The sequence below is a fragment of the Phascolarctos cinereus genome, unplaced genomic scaffold (genome assembly GCF_003287225.1).
Source record: "Phascolarctos cinereus isolate Bilbo 61053 unplaced genomic scaffold, phaCin_HiC Scaffold_7;HRSCAF=346, whole genome shotgun sequence".
NCBI classification, from domain to species: Eukaryota; Metazoa; Chordata; class Mammalia; order Diprotodontia; family Phascolarctidae; genus Phascolarctos; species Phascolarctos cinereus.
In genome coordinates this window covers 58,097,201-58,111,523 of record NW_027556180.1, presented here as the reverse complement: position 1 = coordinate 58,111,523, position 14,323 = coordinate 58,097,201, and the positions used below count along the sequence as shown (strand labels likewise).

The window sequence follows — 14,323 nt, the reverse complement described above, 5'->3', positions numbered from 1 at the left end:
GCTAGCATTGTATAGAGCTTTAAAGTTTGCAAAACACTTTACATTTGCTATCTTGTTTGATCTTCACAACCCTGTGATTATTATCCCCATTTGATAGATGAGGAAACTGAGGCTGAGAGAGGTTAAGTGACTTGCCCAGGGTCACACACCAAATAAGTGTCTGAAGCAGGGTCTGAATCCAGGTCTTCCTCATTCCAGGTCCTGATACTCCCTCTATTGAGCCACACTTAATAATTCCTAATTAATCCCAGGCGTGGAATTTGCAGAATTTCAGACAGATAACCTCTGGGTTATGCTGGAAAAAGTAATTTATCTTTTGCTACCAAACAATTTAAACACAATTAAAATATATCAGGATACTGAATAACTATGACTAATCTAATTACAAAGGATTTTGGATTAGAATTGCTGTGAGAGATGGAAGCTAAGTTGGCCACGCCTAAAGAGGAAACAAAGGTAGCAGATTCTTGCCCCAGTCTCTGCTCCTCATCTCACTTCTGTACTAGAGATTCATGGTGACCTCACTGCAGATCTGTTCTTTCTGGAGAGTTAATCAACTTAAAGGAACACTTAATTAGCTTACAAGTCAACATATCTAAAATAACTAACATTTGGCAATAAGGTAAGTGCAGTTAGCCTTAAGGATTCATGGCTAACCACAATATTCTATTGAACTAATGTATCTAAGGTTTGGAAAGGAGGGGTTACCTTAAATACATTTATATTCAGGTGAGCTAATGGTGAAAGTGCCTAATCAAGCTTTAGGAATTGGGGACAGGGGCAGCTAGGTGGCACAGCTCTGGATTCAGGAGGACCTGAGTTCAAATGCAGCCTCATTACTTATACTTACTAGCTGTGTGACCCTGGGCAAGTCACTTAACCCCAACTGCCTCACCAAAAAAAAAAAAAGGAATTGGGGACAATTTCCTCCCTTTTATTTTAGCAGCTAAACAATCAGACAAAGAAAGGAAGAAAAGAAGGGAAGGAAGAAAGAAAGGAGGGAGGGAAGAAACTGCCCATATTCAGAAAGTTATAGGGGCAGCTAGGTGGCACAGTGGATAGAGCAGTGGGCCTGAATTCAGGAGGACCTGAGTTCAAATCCTGCCTCAGACACATAACTTATTAATTGGGTGACTCTAGGCAAGTCACACTTAACCCCATTGCCTAGCCAAAAAAAAAAAAGAAAGAAAGTTATGGCTTTCAGGAGTAAAGACACGGGACAGTCCTGGCTTATGTACCAGATCCGGCCATACCTGGAATAATGTTTTCAGTGGGGAAGTGAGGAGGGCATAGTTCTAAGGAAGGACATGGACAAGCTGAGTCAAGAGGCAACCAGTCAGGATGGAAGGGCCTTGAGCTGTTGCTACATAAGGCTCAGTTGAAGGAAATGGCCATGTTTTGCCTAGAGAAGAGAAGATTTAGGGGTGGTAGGGCATGATATTCAAAGGGTTAACACCTAGAAGAGAAATTAGATGTTCTGCTTAGTTTCAGAGAGTAGGACTATAATGATAATAGCTAGCATTTATAGATCACTTAAGATTTGCAAAGCACCTTACAGGTTATCTTCATTGCCTTACAGCAACCTTGTGAGGGAGGTCCTATTATTATCCCCATATTACAGATGAGGAAACTGAGGCATACAACGGTTAGGTAATTTGCCTAGGGTCACGTAATTAGTGTCTGAGGCAGTATTGGAATTCAAGTCTTGTCTTCCTGACCCCCAAGTATAGCACTCTATTGCATTGTGCCACCAACCTGAAATTGCAAACCTGGAAATTGCAGAAGGGCAAATTTGGGTTTCGGGAAGAAAAATCACCTTAACAACTAAAATGAGTTGTCTCCGGAGGTGGTGGGTTTCTCCTCTTTCCCTTTCAAGCACAGGCTGGATCATTCTTGTTGGGAATGTAGTAGATGGCATTCTTGTTCTTATACAGCTTGGCCACTGAGGTCTCTTTAGATAATAATGCCATGGGCATTTTTTTTTACCTTTTTCTTGAGATAAAGGAATAGAAATGGGAGGAGCAGTATTTTATTCTACTATAGAAAATTCTATTTCGAAATGTAAATCATTTATAGAATATTCCATTTTCCCAAAATATTTTATAATCCAGGTTCTTTTCCCCTACATCACATTTGTAGCCCAGCTTTTACTTTTGACATATGAAGTAGTTTCAGTACCTAGCTAACCTAATTAGCTGACTACGAACTAGGAATATGTAGGTGTTTAATTCAGCAAAGTAGCTACTATGTACAAGGAATGGCACCTAATGTGTTTATGGCATTAAAACAAATGTAATTGAATAATTCTCTATAAACATTCTGCCCTTTAACAAATAAAAAGTCTTTCATTAAAGATTAAAGTTAATTCTACATTCCCTGTTTTCAAAACATATATTTCATAAGACCTGCAAATTCCATATTTAGTGATAATCAGAAGTCTATTCCCTAAGGCCCATTAGCCTAAATTAACTTTAAGACCTATGAGAAACAGAAATTGTTTACTTTCTCTCTTTATGCATTCCTGAATTGCTGATAATGATGTTTTTCCTAATTACCAAGGAAACAACACTTACCAATTTTCTATCATACCTTTTATTTAAGGTCCTAAAGGAGAACCTGGTATAGCAGAACCAGTACCTGGCCCTCCAGGACCTCCCGGGTTACCAGGGCTACCTGGCCTCCAAGGCACAACTGGTACGTGTTTCTTCTTCCAAATGAAATATAAAGGATTAGAGTTCCCTTGCAAGGAAAGCTTAGTAATAAAACCTAGTTAAGTCCAATTTATGAAACATCATTATCAGTTTAAAAAGAGGGTATGGGAAGAGAAGGGATTTGTTGTCTGTCCTCTGAAATGACTGTAACTATCCTTCCCATTAATGTTTATGACTGCTGAGCTCATTGTGTTCCAGCAACCACAATGAATGCTCTAAAACAGTTAAAATCACTTCAGAGGTTCCCAAGGAGAGAATAATCTCTAGAGATTATCAGGGAATTACAGATTTAAAAAAAATTTCTAACTTCTTTGGGCCTCAATTTCTTCATTAGTAAACTAAGAACCTTCTTTAGGATTATATTCTAAAGTTTAATTATCTTTTCTCCCCTAAGATGATTCTATATAGGTTCAAAAAGCATGCACACATACATATACACACATCAAATGCTGCTTTTAAAAGTTTATATACATATGCACATATACATATGTTCTATATACAGATATATAATATATAAGGTATATGAAAGGTATATATAAATATACATGTAATATAGATATACCTTAAAAGCATATATTTATAGATTTAAGAATGTGTCTCTCTGTGTGCAGGGTTTTCTAAAAGTTCTAGTGCAGTTTTAAGCTCTAATAGCTTATTAAATTAAACTTTAATAAAAAGCTTCAATAGCTTAAAACTTCACTAAGACTTTTGTAACACCCTGCAAATCTATTTCTTTAAACCAGAATTTTGAGCCTTCATAGGATCTCTTAATAAGAAATAGAGATAGATGGACAGATACATGTATATATGAGAGAAATTACATATATAAATTATATTTAAATATTATACTTATTTATATTATAAAATTATAGTCATATATTATGTGTTATAGGGAAATTTACATACAAATTATTTATGTTATTATATATTATATGTAAATTGGTTATAATCATGTTTCTATTATATATTATATTATATAAATATAAATTATATCATATACATATACTTTCTTTCTCATATATATTTTTTCTCTCAATCTCTATCTTTATTTCTTTCTAAGACAGAGATTCCATGAAGGTTCACTTTTGAAACACCCTGTATACACATACACACATATAGTCTTGAATGAGAAAAAGAGAGAGGAGAGAGAGGGACAGAGAGAGAGAGAACATATATTAAACTGCAGATTTTAATGGTAAGTCCTTTAGCAAAAATAGGAGGAGGATTGGTTATTGTATTAGTTTAATTTAAAACAAAAACACAGTCAGTATTCAAATACAGTTAATAAACTTGACTAAGGATCTATTAGGTGCCCGGCACTGGGGATATAAGTACATATAATAAAAGGGTCCCTGTTCTCAAGAAGCTTACATTCCAACAGAAAAGGCAATGAGTATATGTAGTTTTTCATACACATAAATATATGTGTATATGGAGAGTAAGGAGAAAACATAAATACATGCAAGGTTTATTTATATATATATATGGTGTGTGTGGGTGTGGGTGTGTATTCATATGCATATAGCAGTTAGGGAGGGCACTAAAACTGATGTGAGAAAGAGAAGGATTCAATAAGGTAAGGTAAGAATAGAGTATGTTCCAGGCGTAGGGGATGGCCAGCAAAAGTACCCAGAGACAGCATGTAGAATGGCATGTGTGAGGAACATGAGTCTTTGAAGAGGGGGCAGCCAAGTGTCGCAGTGCATAGAGCACTGGCCCTGGAGTCAGGAGGACCTGAGTTCAAATCCAGTCTCAGACAAGACACTTAACACTTACTAGCTGTGTGATACTGGGCAAGTCACTTAACCCCAATTGTCTCACAAAAAAAATTTAAAAATTTAAAAAAGAGTCTTTGAAGAATGTAGGAGGGAGTATAATCTACAATGGCACAGGGGAGATATCTTGGGCCAGCTGGTGAAGGACTTTAAAAACTAAACATTTGAGTTTACATTTTATCCTAGAGGGACTAGGGAGCCACAGGAGGTGATTGAGTAGTGGAATAACATGGTCAGAACTATACTTCAGGAAAATCACTTTGGTTGCTATATGGAGAACGTTCTAGAGTGGAGACCAACTTGAGTCAAGGAGACCAGTTAGGAGGCTGTTGGAATACTCCAGGTGAGACGTGATGAGGGCCTGAACCAAGGGGAAACAGAAATGCGTGTAGAAAGGAATCAGATGAGAGAGATTCTATAGGGGTATGTGCAGCTGCTAGAGTTGTGGGTGAGAGAGAACGCAGACCCCAAGATGGCCCTGAATTATCACCTGAGAATCTGGTGGTACATTTGACAGAAATAAGAAAGTTCAGAAGCTGATGAATCAAGGCTGACTTTTTTTTTTCTGGTCTTCTTTTAGGAAAACCAGGGTCCATGGGACCGAGTGGTAACCCAGGTCCTCCTGGGTCTGATGGTGAAGCAGGATTCCCAGGAATTGGAGTTCCTGGGCCTCCTGGACAAAGGGTAAATGTTAAATTTCAGTAAAAATTTATTATTTTCCCCTAATATAATAACTTAACAGTATTAGCTGATTTTTGAAGCCTACATAGGATGACTGGCAACAGATAAAAACCTACTGACTATGCCTCCCATGTGAGTCCTTATGCCATCTCAAGTCCACAGCAGGCTCTACAGTGACCCATTTCACAGAATATGGCGTTAAATATATTTAATTGTTTTATAGAGAAACAAACATGAACTAGGTAACCTTTCAGCTTCATTGCCCTATTCCTTCTTAGCCTTATCTAGCCTAGATTATCCCATACTATCCTCACAGATTCCCCTTTGTATAGGCTTTTAAATGCTTAAGGATCTAACTGAAAGTCACAAAAAGCACAAAAAGTTGAGTACTATATGCATGATTCTTAATATATAAAAAAGTAAACCACTACCACTTACCCAGTTGTCTCAGACATAGAGAAGTTATTCAGCTTAAGAAGTTTTTTTTTCTCATTTCACCAGCAAAAACTCTCAAAGAAATGCAAGTGATGAATGTCATGCTTTCAATAAGCAGCTATAGGGGCCATTCAAAGAAATCATGGGAACTTCTGAGTCACACTGTTCTAAAATAAGATCTAAGAAGTCTCAGTTCCAATGCTGCCAGATGTATTCCAAATAGGCTAATGTTACTAGGATCTGAGAGCCTTTCCTATGACTTGATTTGTTCTTGTTATGTTATTTGTTCTTATGGATTATAAATATTGTTCATAAACGAACACTTCCCAAATGTGAGAATTCCCTACCTTAGTGTACTAAAATCTTGAAGTTGAAGATGTCTGACATTCAGTTCACTCTCACCTTCAGTATGACTCCAGTAAATTGCCTTGACTTGGGGCTCCTATGCCTCTTCCTGCTGATTTCTAAACTAAAAGCCTGCCTCAGTTTCCTGTCCATGTCTTTCTCATCAGTGTTCTAATGAATGGACCGTAGTTGTAAGCTTATCTGCTTGCCCAGTTAGTTATTCATCCAGAAACTTGCTTTCTGGAACGAGACTTTGGAGGAATTTAAAATTCTGACTATCATTAGTGTTCTGGCCTTTGCTGTGTTCATATGCTGGTCTTCTGATGAACTAAAGCTACCTTTGGCCTCTCACCCAAAATATGGGTGTGAGTGTCGGAGGTGTGTCAGCTTTTTTAGTGCATAGCTCCAGGGCTTTTTCAGCTCTCTTGTGAATCAGATCCACAACCATACCCTGCCAGCCAGCAGAACCCTTTATGCTTAGCTTGTCTGTCTTTAGAACTTCATGGCTTCTGCCTGAGCTGCAACTCCCTGAGTTGTCTACTACTTACCTTGAGGTAAATAAATTCCTTTCTATTCCTCACTCCACTGATCACTAGCTTCAATCCATGCAATTCAGTGCAAGTGCTTCCTCTAGCAAGAGTACAAGAGTGAATGGAACACAAACGTTGGTCCTGTCTTCCTGTAGGCACCAAATCACTGTTTTCCCTACATAAAGATTACGAAGTATTCTATGACAATTGTAGAAGACTGTAAGATCACAGTGAGACTCAAAGACTCATCATTGAGCCCACTTTTCTCCATGAATTTGAACTAAATATGAACCCAAAGCCTTAATTTAGAAAATTGTTGAATCAAAATAGTAATTCTCCTTTTAAAAATAAAAATAAAATAAATAATAAACATATAAATAAAAATGAATGATAAATAAAATTTTTAAATAATAAAAATACAGACAATTATTTCCCAAGAAGAACCAGTTTAAGCTAGTCCGAAGGGCTGAAAAGAAACAAAAAATAAACTTACTGATTTAGCTCTTAAGTTTTCCAGGCACCAAAACTGTTGAAGCAAAAATAAAGTGTCTCTTAACAAAACTATTCCTGTGATTTTTTTCTGCTTGTTTTATAGGAGACAGAGGTTTTCCAGGAGCCAAAGGATCACCAGGTTGTCCAGGAGAAATGGGGGAACCTGGGTCACCTGGAATACCGGGGCTCCCAGGAGCAAAGGTCTGAGAGAATCACAAATTCAGTTTAATCAGTGTGCAGGTTAGGATTGTTGTGCCCAGTTGTATATCACTAGCCTCAAATCTTTTAGAAAAAAGAAGCAGAAATTGTTGGCATTTTAGCTGATTACTCTCAGCAAGTCATTTCTTTCTTTCTTTTTTTTTTTTACAATTGGGGTTAAGTGACTTGCCCAGGGTCACACAACTAGTAAGTGTCAAGTGTTTGGTCTAAGGCTAGATTTGAACTCAGGTCCTCCTGACTTCAGGGCCAATGCTCTATCCACTGTACCACCTAGTTGCCCCCTCAGCAGGTTATTTCTTAAGCATTAAAAATTCATCTTTTTTGCAAAACACACCATTTGAATGATATGTTGTTTATTTTCAGCCATTTCAGTTGGGTCTGACTCTTCATGACCCCATTTAGGGGATTTTCTTGGTAATGATACTGGAGTATTTGCCATTTCCTTCTCCAGCTCATTTTACAGTTGAGGAAACTGAGGCAAACAGGGTTAAGTGACTTGCCCAGGGTCACACAGCTAGTAAGTGTCTGAAGCTGGATTTGAACTCAGGAAGATTTCTTCCTGACTCTAGGCCTGGCTGTCTGTGTACTACGTCACCTAGCTGCCCCTTTGAATGACATAGTTAAAGTTTTAAAAAAGTTAAACATTTTCACTTGCAGAAAGAAAAAGAAAACTCAGATTTCATCAGAGCTTCATCTAGTTATCAGTATCTCCTTACTAATTCCTTTGACTTTTACTAGCTGTATGATCCTGAAAAAAGCCATTTAACATCTCTGAACCTCAGTTTTCCTATCTATAAAATGGTGATAAATATACTGATGCTACTTACTGCACAGTTATTGTGAACCATAAAGTTGATAATGTAGACCATGAACCTCTAACTACTGCTGTAAAAATAACTCAGTTCTGTGCTTTACTGATGGCAGTTCAGAAGCATCATATCCTTATATGAAGGGCAGGACATACATACTTTTATTGCCATAAAAATAAGTATATAACTAATACTCTTTCTACTGTACCACACTGACTCCTCAGAGGCTTGTTGTGAAATAGTCAACATGTATTTTTTAAGCACTTACTTTGCGCCAGGCACTGTGATCAGTATTAAGGACACAATAAAAGGAAAAATAAAATAAAATAAAATAAAAGACCCCGCCTTTTCAAATTTAAAAGGGCAATATAAATTTTAACTTATTATTACTAATAAAGTCATCGTTGCTTTCTGATGAAAATAGAGCAAACTACACATTTAACAAAGCATTTTTCAGGCAGCATACTATACTAACCCCTTCATAAAAACAGCAAGATACAGTGGGGAAAGTACAAACATGAGCATCAAGAAAACAGGATTCTAGTCCTAACTCTTCCTCTAAAGCTGTATTACCTTGGATAAGCCCTCAGTTTCTTCATCTGAAAAATGAGGGAACATAGCGATCTGCTCCATATGATCCTACCTAGTTTGAAATCCTATGAACTGCTGTGTCTAGCAAGGGTGCCATAGACTAGTAAATAGGAAATCCAGGGGTCTTGTCCCTGTCTGGCTACTGAAGAGTTGTGTGACCTTAGACAAGTCATATTTCTGTTTCATTGTTTAAAAAATAAAGGAGTAAATGCTGTCCACATCCAAAGAAAGAACCATGGAAGTCGAATCGCTATCACTGATTTTTACCTTCTGTTGAGTTTTGTTTCATCTTTCTGATGGTTCCTCCTATTGGTTTTAATTTTTACTTACAACTTCACTAATGTGAAAATATGTTTAATGGGTATGTAAATGTAAAGCCTATGTCAGACTGTGTGCCGTCTTGAGGAGGGTGGGGGGGAGGAAAAGGGAGAAAATTTTCAACTCAAAGGCATATGGGAAAAAAAAACATTAAAAAAATAAAATAAATAAAAAATAAAATAAAAAATAAAGGAGTGGGGGCAGCTAGGTGGCACAGTGGATAGAGCACCGGTTCTGAAGTCAGGAGGACCTGAGTTCAAATTCAGCCTCAGACCAAACACTTGACACTTAACTAGCTGCATGACCCTGGGCAAGTGATTTAACCCCAATTGCACCCCACCAAAAGAAATAAATAAATAAATAAAGGAGTGGAACTAGATGACCTCTATGTCCCTCTCAATTCTAAGTTTCTTTGAATTTAAGTAAACAAATCTTAAATGTGAGTTACTATGTGGCTGAGTGGGATTTAGAATAAGAGGACCTGGGTTTGAATTTAATACTATTTTTCCCAATTACACACAAACATAATTTTTACAAGCAGTGTGACTTTGCACAAGTCATAGGACCATAGATCTAGAGTGGGCATGTGAATGTCTGCCCATAGCCCTGTTGTCCTGGTTCCTGAGTGCCCCATATAGCCCACTACATTTAGATAGCCCCAGCCAGGCCTTACCTTACTGCCCAGTGATCCTGTCAGATGCTCGGCAATCCTCTGTGCAGCTCCCTCCCCCAACCCATCCTCCCCCTCTAGTTCTGGAATCATAACTAAATCAATACTAGATAGGGCAAAGGGCACAACCTCTTGCCCTAGCTCCAATCACCACCTCTCTAAAGACCCAGACCAGGCCACCCCTTCCCTACATGCGTTATCCCCCCCAATACATAAGCTTCTTGAAGTCAGGGGCTGCCAGTGCTTGGCATCCAGCACGCACGTAATAAATGCTTTTATTCATGCATTCATGTCTAGTCCAGCTCCCTCACTGTACAGACGAGGAGCCTGAGGTTCCGAGTTACGTGACTAGTTCCAAGTCGTGAGGGTAGTCACTGGCAGAGCAGGTCCTTGACCCACACCAACCGCATACCTTGGTCCTCAGTTTCTTGAAGTTTCTACTAGCTCTTAATCTTACTGATTTTACATGTTTTTTTGTGGTTTAGGGAGACCCAGGTACAGCGATTCCTGGAAAACCAGGAATCACTGGTTTTCAAGGAGAAAAAGGAAGTTCAGGGGAAAATGGAGAACATGGGCTCCCTGGACTTCCAGGCCTTCCAGGATCCCCGGGAAATGACGGACCTAATGGGCTACCAGGTACTTGGCTTGGTTACTTGCAACCACACCAGGGCTAAGCTAAAATAAAGGAAAATCTTATCTCTTAGGTCCTGGGGAGGAGGAGTGGGAGAAATGAGAAGGAGGCACTTGGGAAGGAAGGACACTTTTGGAAAATTTTTCTATTCTACCATGTTGAACACGTAGGCAGAAGTCACATGCATGCATGCATGCGTGCACGCGCACACACACACACACACACATACACACACATGTATTTTGGTCTGGATCTGTAATTTCATCAGATTAGGGAACCTCTCATGTGCAAATTCCTAGTAATTTAGACTGCTAAATATTCTGTAACTTAGAGTCTTACAGAAATGCTTGGAGAACTGAGAGAATGACTTTACCACAGTCACGAGCTAGTGTGTGTCAGTTAGGACTTGTAGACACTCAGGCCTTCTTCCTCTGGACTCCAAGGCCAGCCCTGGATCCATAATGCTGGACTGAAGAATGCTTTATTATGCAAGCATTATGTAATCTTTTTATTTGTTTTTTTTTTATTTCAGTGCTTCAAAAATATGATGGGCTTAGTAGGGTAGCTCCTGAATCCATCCGTGCCGAGCACAAACTTTCTATGACTTAGGAGACTGGCTTTATCTTCACGGCCTGATGTAGTCAAAGAATACACTGCCAAGTGGTTGCCAGGGGTGGGGAACCTGCGACCTCAAGGGCGCATGTGGCCCTCTAGGTCCAAGGATGCAGCCTTTTGACTGAGTCCGAGTTTTAGGGAACAAATCCTTTTATCCAGTGGATTTGTTCTGTGAAGTTTGGATTCAGTCAAAGGGCCACACTTGCAGACCTAGAGGGCGACATGTGGCCTGGAGGCGGCAGGTTCCCCACCCCTGAATTAACCCTTTGTGATTAATATCACCAAAGCTAACCGTGCTGATCCTTAGAGGGCAGGCTCAATCAACACCCAAAGACTTTACAACTTGGTAGGAAATGCCAGGACTTGAACTCCATTGACAAAGCTTTCCTTGGTCACCTCCATGACATAATGGGGCATTGTAGTAAGTCTATGATCCGTGATATTCCTCTTTAAAACAACTTATTGTTTCTTGGATACCTTATGAAAGTGACAATTGAGTGTTTCTTAGATTTTTCATTCATTTCAGAAGAAGGGAAGGCAGGGAGAGATAGGAAATGGACCTGTGATTTCACTGATAATAGGAACTTCTCTCTACTAAAGCACCTCCTCTGAAAGTTATAGTCTTAGGGAACTATGTCAACAAGAGATTAAGGGATTAGCCCAGGGTCATAAGAGCAGTATATATGTCAAAGACAGGACTTGAACCCCAGTCTTCCTAGCTCTAAGCCCAGCTTTCTATCCACTATATCACCTTACATCTCATTTCTGACTAGAGTTTTTTGAAGTCTCAGTTCTTTCAGGAACATTTAAAGAATTAGTCTAAATAAGAAATACATGTAATTTTCTTTGCGGTATTTTCTAAAAAGTTACATCCCTAAAAAGTTTTTCCCTGCATGGCCAGGACAAAATGAGTCAAAATAATAGTAATTATAATAATCATGAATGAATTATACTTCTTGTCCAGATTATGTACATATACATATTAGTAATATGTCTATAGTTAATAAAATGTGTGAATATATCTTATATATATATATATATATATATATATATAGGTATACATGCATATATGTGTGGAGACATATATATATATATAACATATATATTGGATACACTGCAAATGAGCACTGAGTTAACACATATGTGAATGTATGTATTGCATACACACATATGTTTTCTTGGACATATACTGCACATAAATAGACAAGTCTAACCCAGAACTAAAATAGAAGTGCATGCTGGATTACCTCTGGAACAATACAATTTAATAACCTCAAGCTTTTCCCTGAAACAAAGGATGGACTACCTTTTATATTTCAATATTCTACTGGTGATCTTATATAGCTGTGGGTCATGGAATACTTCAGTCTTCAATGAATTAAAAAATATCATTCAGAGAGCAATAGAGAGATATATTGCCAAATGTAAACAGGCTGCAACATTTTGAAGACAATGTCAATAAAGATCTGGAATAAAGAAAATCATCAAATAAATGTATGACCTAGAAAGACAAGCTTATCACACTGGAAAAGGGAGGGATAACTGATGGACATCCTAGGGGCTCTGTGGGTATCCTCACCCTGTTCAGAGAAAACGAGAAAGCATGTTCAGTGGACAAAAGAATATGAAGAATGTGGACAAGAGTTGCAGAGAACGGGCAGTCGTAGGTGGACTGTGAACTACATCCCTAGAGGAAGTATCTGTGTTGATGCACTCATGAATCCTTTGAGTATCAGGAAAAGTGTGCACACCAATGAGATCACAGGTCTACTCAAAGTATCAGCTGCACGTAGCCCAGGTGATTACGTTTGTCCATTTCTCTTTTCCAGGAGAGCCTGGATTTCCTGGACCGCCAGGATATAATGGGATTCCGGGGATCTGCATACCGGGTGCAAAGGGAACCCAGGGACTTCCAGGTTTAAATGGACTAAGGGGACCACAAGGTAGATCTCCCCCTGTGTCAAACATTGAAATGGACAGATGACGTGGGCTAAAATACGAAAGTTAGGTAGATCTCCTCCTGTGTCAAAACCTAAAGTACACAGATGACATGGGCTAAAATATGAATACTGTCTTACAGTAACTAAAAATGAATAGAAAATACTACAATAGGTGGAAATGAAAGTTACTCCCATATAGTAGATTGTTTGAATTTTCTTTTCCTGAGTTTGTCATCTGTGTTTCTGCCTTGACTTGGGCAAGTTACTGAAGCTATTTGGGGCAAGGTTTCCTTTTAGCTATACAGCCCAGTCCACTAAATACAGATTCCTTCATAAATAATAACAGCATCACTACAGCGATGGAAATCTTGGCAAAAAATGGCTTCCTGATCATATATGCAGTACTGATATGCAGATTAGACTGTACAGCTAAGAGATGACAACTCTCTCATAACCAAAAAATTAACTGAGTTGAAAAGATCTTAGAGTTCATATAATCTATCCCTCTCTCGTTACCTCAGATAAGAAAACTGAGTCCTAACTGGTTTAAGTAACTTGCTGAGTGCCACATTCCTAATTAAACGCAAGGCAAGGAGCAGAACTCTGGTGTCTGGATACCCAGTCTGCTGCTCTTTCCATCAAGCTGTGCTAAAGAAAAAACTGAGGGCTTCATCTGCATCCCCCATTAAGAATGTCAACTCTTAGGGATAGCTAGGTGGTGCAGTGGATACAGCACCAGCCCTGGAGTCAGGAGGACCTGAGTTCAAATCTGGCCTCAGACCAGACACTTGACACTTACTAGCTATGTAACCCTGGGCAAGTCACTTAACCCCAACTGGCCAAAAGATATATATATATCCATGTATATATATGTCAATTCTTTGAGGGCAGGGACTGTATCCCCAGCACCTAGCACAATGTCTGGTACACAGTTTGTGCTTAATCAATGTTTGCTAATTGATCTAGTTCTCAATTTTACTTGACCATTTCCATTGCCACCCCAACTCTATCCTTTCACTATTTATCAGGTTTTGGGGGATGGGGAAGAAGGAAGGTTGTGTGTGCTGTTGAGAGGCAGCATGGTATAATAATAGCAGTACTGAATTCAGATGAAGGAGGCTTGAGTTTAAATGCCAGCTGTGTGGCCATGGGGGAATCCATTCATACCTCTGGATCTCAGTTTCTTCATATGCAATGTCAATCATGCTACTTATGTTAATTATCTCTCAAGGTTGTTATGGAAAGCTACCTATGAACCTTAAAGACCTATAGAAATATGATTTGAAGTTATTGATGGTTTTGGTTTTTGTTTTTGAAGGAGACAGAGGCTTGGATGGTCCTAAAGGAGACCCAGGGATACCAGGCTTAGACAGGTCAGGATCCCCAGGAGAACCTGGGCCACCAGGACTGCCAGGTCATCAAGGAGATAAAGGACTAGTAGGTCCAACAGGACATCCAGGAGCTCCAGGACATCCAGGTCCACCAGGTACTGGACATACATTTTCAAATTAGAAGTTTTCTTTCAGTGTATGAGGCATCTATTTTGAACTATTTGTCAGAA

At 38.8% G+C, this 14,323-nt stretch overlaps 1 protein-coding gene across 1 annotated transcript in view; it reads left to right on the top strand.

Moving 5' to 3' along the window:
- Positions 1–14,323, top strand: part of COL4A3 (collagen type IV alpha 3 chain) — a 175,015-nt gene that overhangs the window by 107,360 nt on the left and 53,332 nt on the right. The window contains 6 exon segments of the mRNA XM_020970941.2: positions 2,602–2,694; positions 5,067–5,169; positions 7,071–7,170; positions 10,062–10,212; positions 12,652–12,765; positions 14,081–14,248. Coding sequence (XP_020826600.1) covers positions 2,602–2,694; positions 5,067–5,169; positions 7,071–7,170; positions 10,062–10,212; positions 12,652–12,765; positions 14,081–14,248 — 729 coding nt within the window.